Here is a 5,740-nt window from a genome sequence, read left to right on the forward strand (position 1 = left end):
ATATTGTCAGTAACCTTTGCGAAAAATAAACACACTGCTTGGCCCAGCTTCTCTGGCTAGGTGTAACATCCTACCATCTCCTTAAAATTCAAACTACCCTGATTTAACTAAAAATGCAGTTTCTCCTCACCTCATATTCTAAAACTTTAGCCATGTTTACGTATTTAGCATTTCAAACCTAGCTTCTTTTGATGAGTTAAAGCTTCCATATCAGCTGTCTCCAACTCAATTAAATCACTCACACACACACAAAGAAACTATCCAAACCCCACTATTAACCTACTTTTACAATAAATCACAATAATATTATGAGAACTATTATACTTTTGCGACAATCTTATTTCTACACCAGAATAAAACAAGCCATTGGTTCTCTTTTAAATGTCTTATGCTGGCGAACTGCATCTGATATCATGACTACTCATAACTAATAGCTTTGCAGCATCCCAATCACTACATTATTTTTCTTTCGTGCTTTCCAATTTTCTGAAAAATTGGAGGCCACGAAAGAAATACATTTTTTTTCCCCGTACAAGGCCAAGTGTCTTAGCCAAAATGAATGGACACATTTTTCAAACAGAACTGCTGTTTACTTAATACTTGTCAAATATTAGCTTACTTCCTTCTGTCACATTCTCCAAATGCTTCCTGACTTCCTCCCTAATCCCATGTTACTTGGCTCATGCATCTCATTTGCTTTTACTTTTTTTCAATGATTAAGATTTCAGGGGAAATTCACTGATGCTTGTGTAGCAGCAAAGAAAAGTCCTCAGATGGGAGATGCCAGGCAAATTACTAAACTACCACATCTGCCCTTTTACTGAGATAAAGCGCAGATGATTATTGGTTCTAACAGGTAATTTATATAATGTCTCTCACCTGGACCCTTTTCATTACCTATCCTATCAGAGAAGATAAAGAGAAGAGCTAAACTTAAGAGTAGTTACAGAAGTTTTTAATTGAGAGGAACCTTATTTTGACCATAAAATATCAATTAATAAAATTTGTTGAGTTGGACGCTTATGGTCTACTTCACCACTTTCATTCGCAATGCCTGAAGCGGCTGCTAAGGGCATGGCCCCCAAAAAGGGGCCAAAGAAAACTGCCACTAAGAAACGCGGCAAAGGTGAGAAGAAGCGCAAGAAAAGCAGGAAGGAGAGCTACAGCATCTACATCTATAAGGTGCTGAAGCAAGTCCACCCCGACACCGGCATTTCCTCTTCAGCCATGAGTGTCATCAACTCGTTCGTCAACGACATCTTCGAGCGCATCGCCTGCGAGGCTTCCCGCCTGATCGGCTACAGCAAACGGCACACCATCTCTTCCCGGGAGATCCAGACCACCGTCCGCCTCCTGTTGCCAGGGGAACTGGCCAAACACGCCGTCTCCGAGGGCACCAAGACTGTCACTAAATATACCAGCTGCAAATAGAGCTTCTCAACAGATCTATTTAAAATTCAACCCAAAGGCTATGGTCTACTTAATTCATTTTATTCTGTTTTTTTAATCTCAATCATTTTACATTTTGGGGTGAATTTTACAGCCTCCAGCCAGCATATTTGAAGCCGGGGGCAGGTGTATAAAATAAAGCAGGTAGCCAGCGTTCTGCCTTCCCACCCATCTTTGAGATTATCCCCACATTACAGGGAGGGGGTCAGGCATCAGGCAGTCTGCTGTCCTGCTCTTAGTCCTACTGAGGCCCTTAAGTGGCCAATTAACAGCCACTTAAGACCTCATTCCACCTCCACCGCTATAAGACGTGTGGCTGGGGAAGGAGGAAGGAAGGCGACCAGCCCGGCAGCTTTCACTGCATGGGCTAAAGGCAGACAGGAAGGAGGGAAACTCCTTTAGGGGGGTCCCTGTGCCCATTGGGGCTCCACCCCAAGATAGTGCCCCCTCTTTGTGCCCCCCTCTTGGCCTCTCAATCATAACTTCCTCCAACACCTCCCCCCAAATCATCCTTGTTATGGTCATGAAAACTTGACTGCCCAAAATCCATGGACCTACCTATTCCTGAAATGTCCCTGTGGAGATAAAAGTCCCACTCTCAACTCATTAAGGCAGCATGGACTGCAGCAGTTCAAGGAGGTGGATCACCACCACCTTCTCAAGGTATGGATGCTCACATCCCATCAATGAATAAAAAACAGTGGTTATCAGTGAAGAAGACAGTTTTAGGCTGTCTTTGCTTGCTAGACAGACCCTAGAAAAATGGTGAAAATTTGGTGCCAAGAAGAGGAAATAAGAGGCAGTGGAGCATATTATCACTGCTTGGCAACCGGATTTCTGGTTGGCATAATGTTGACCGATTTTCAGCTCGCCGGGGTAGGGGTGGGGTGTAGGGTGGTCATCTGTCTCTCCATAAAACGTACCCCTTTGTCACTTCCACCTGGAATTGTACCATTATCATCACCCTCCACTAGAAAAATGCCTTCAATTTACCTTTAAATTTACCTTCATCTTGTCACATCATGATGATCTGAATGTTTCACTCCATCAACGTTTCAACTGCTTTCTCAAAGCATTTGACCACCAAAGCCCACATGGTCACCAGCATTTACCTTTTCCCCTATCTGTGGATCATAGGCTGACATATAACCCACATTGTGGTGCACCAGATATCTGGCTTGATCCTTTACGTGGTCTTACTGCCTCTTCTTGGAACCAAGCTTTTCACCATTTTTCTAGGATCTGTCTAGCAAGCAAAGACAGCCTAAAACTGTCTTCTTCACTAATAATCACTTTTTTTTTATTCGTTGATGGGATGTTAGCATCCATACTTGAGAAGGTGGTGGTGATCCACCTTCTTGAACAGCTGCAGTCCATGCAGACATACCCACAACACCAATAGGAAGGGAGTTCCAGGATTTTGACCCATCTTCCACTAATCTAAACCTAGATGTGAGACATGAGATCTCTTGGATTTAATTTCCGAGATGGATTACTTTCAGAAGAGGCATTGAATCAAGGCCCCTTTAAGATGGATGTAAAAGATCCTATGCCATTATTTTGAAGGAAAGGAGAGAAGCTTTTCCAATCTCCTAGTTTGTATTTATCCCACAGCCAATTTGGGGACCTTGTATGCAAATTGGCAGCTTAATTGTCCTATATTGCGACAGTATTTACACTTCACGGATACGTCATTGGCTGTAAGACAATGTGGAACCTCCTGAACTCATGACGTACACAAAATAAACATAAATCTTTTTTTTTCTCATTGCTTTAGATTAGAAGAGTGACTGCACATCAACAGTACTGTCTTTTCACTGAAGCGTTTTGAGATGGCCTGAGGACATTAGAAGTGCTCTATGAATACTATTCCTTCATTTGTTCCTCTGCATCCAACTTTGAGGCCATCCTTGAGTAAGCTTACTTTAGATGATTCCAACCATATAATGGGTGTGTTGGGAAACTTAAAAAATTTCAAACCCTATTGTGATCCACTTCCAACATGCCCGCTTCCGGTTTAGACTGAGGAAATAAGGGACAGTGGGCAACAAGCAAGTTCTCAGAGAGATGGCTGGCCACTTATATGTTATAATGAGGCTGTGAGCTTCATGTTTAACCTGTCTTCCAGGTTTAACCATGACTGCTGAGTTTTCCCAGATCTTGGGTAATCCGATAGCTGAAGGAAAGTAAGGACAGCTTTATGGAAAAAAACAAATGCATTTACAGCACTGCTTGTGGGCCATGAGGAGAAGATGTGCTTCTTCTCAAGCAAGCTTACATTATCCCCTGCCCACCACCAAAACTATGGAGACAGACTGGATAGGCTAGGGTTGCTTTCCTTAGAACAGAGAAGGCTGAGGGGGGACCTGATAGAGGTATACAAAATTATGAGGGGCATAGATAGGGTAGATCGGAAGAAACGTTTCCCCTTAGCGGAGGTGTCAATAACCAGGGGACATAGATTTAAGGTAAGGGGCAGGAGGTTTAGAGGGGATTTGAGGAAAAAAATTTTCACCCAAAGGGTGGTTGGAATCTAGAACACACTGCCTGAGGGGATGGTAGAGGCAGGAACCTTCACAACATTTAAGAAGCGTTTAGATGAGCACTTGAAGCACCATAGTATACAGGGCCATGGGCCAAGTGCTGGAAAATGGGATCAGAATAGATAGGTGCTTGATGGCTGGCAAGGACACAATGGGCTGAAGGGCCTGTTTCTGTGCTGTATAACTTGGTGACTCTATAAAACTCACCCAGCTCATCCAAGGACACTTTTGCCCCAACTTTAGCATTGCCTCCCACCCCTGCAATCAGTTATCGGACCCTTGCACACACCCCAGGTATTGGGGATAGATCACCCCCAACCCCCTTGTATCAGACGTTCTCCACCCCACCCACACCCCTCCCCAGTTCAATTGACATCCCCTCCAGGGAGTAGGGACCACTCCCACAAGATCCTGAACCCCATGCTCCCACTAACACAGCTGCTATCTCCCTATCTGCTCCTGGGGTGTGGCCTCCTCTGGAACATTTCCTACCTGACAAGGATCCATGCCTGTCAATCAAATTGCCTTTCAGGCAGAGAACCTGCTTTGATAAAAAGATGCATGCTGTTGAGTTAAAATCTCACAGCATGTGGGAAGCCCTGTTTTTCTTCGGAGAGTTTAAGGAATCCGCACCAGTCACTATCCGGAACAATGGGCAGGATTTTGCCCTTGGCAGGGATGCTCGCCGGGGGTAGTCGGGAAGCCAATCACTGCCCGCAATCCACTCCACGCTGCAATTTCACACGGGCCGGCCAATCAAGGCTCGATCTGCGTGGATCGTGAGGGCAGCTGTACGGGCAGGGGGAAGAGGGAGAGCCAGGCCTCGCGCGCAGTTTGCGCATACGCGAGAAAAGCGCTTCACTCTTCCTGAAGCACGGAGCTGCCTCAGGGAGATAGAAGCACTGTTTAAAAAATTAATTAAGACAGTTAAAATTTAATAAAACACGTCCCCTCATGTGACCCTGTCCCACTCAGGGATGAGGTTTCCTAAAAAATGTAAAGGCCGCTTGGCCTTTTCACCTGCCGGCCAACCGTAAGGTTGGACGAGCAGCGTAGATTTGAACTTAATTAGATTGTTAATGGCCTTAATAGGCCTTTTAATTATCGGCGCACGCGCAGCCGACTCTGGCACGTGCCCGCCTAATGAAATATCGTGCAAGTGCGAGATGACGTTGGGACGCACGTCCAACGTCATCGCGCGTCATTTTATGCCGTGCGAACCTACATGCCGAGCGTAATATCCTGCCCAATGACTCTGATTCTCATGCTCATCCCAGCATACTCTTTTACCAGCCCTCCCCAAACTCATCCCTGAACTGCCAGTACTTTTTACCTCTCTCCTCCCCCGCCTATGAATTTTGCTCAGACTTGATCAACTCGCTCTCTTTTATGCCATTGTTCCTACCTTTCTTGGAGACCTTTGTTAGCCACCCCTCCTTAAACAGCCCGCTTGATTTTCTACCATTCTCTCCGATTACTGCCCAGATGTAGAGACCCCTAAAGAAATTGGGAATGGGCTTTTTAGCATTAGAGCCTCCCAATAGTTCCTCAAGCATGCAGGCCTTCTGGTTGTTGTTTCTTAACAGCAGCCAGAATGACCTCAAGGCCTGTTCCACAGTTACAGGTCTCCCAGGAAGTGATGGGCAAGGGTGGGATGGTTAAGTTCATAGTTTGATGCAATAAAGTGTCAAAGAATCTTGACGCAAAATGTCATTATTCCCAGCTCTAGGTTCTGACACCGGTAGGAG

At 45.2% G+C, this 5,740-nt stretch overlaps 1 protein-coding gene across 1 annotated transcript; it reads left to right on the forward strand.

Moving 5' to 3' along the window:
- The first annotated feature begins 1,050 nt into the window (after window positions 1-1,050).
- Window positions 1,051-1,431, forward strand: LOC144685293 (histone H2B 1/2/3/4/6-like). Its single transcript, XM_078549711.1, has one exon. The coding sequence runs from the start codon at window positions 1,051-1,053 to the stop codon at window positions 1,429-1,431; it is 381 nt and encodes a 126-aa protein (XP_078405837.1).
- The last annotated feature ends 4,309 nt before the right edge of the window (window positions 1,432-5,740 follow it).

This window comes from Cetorhinus maximus, chromosome 10 (assembly GCF_964194155.1).
Source record: "Cetorhinus maximus chromosome 10, sCetMax3.hap1.1, whole genome shotgun sequence".
NCBI lineage: Eukaryota > Metazoa > Chordata > Chondrichthyes > Lamniformes > Cetorhinidae > Cetorhinus > Cetorhinus maximus.

Excerpts from the sequence above, each read along its gene's own strand:
- LOC144685293 (XM_078549711.1), top strand. The coding sequence starts at position 1,051 with ATGCCTGAAGCGGCTGCTAAGGGCATGGCCCCCAAAAAGGGGCCAAAG.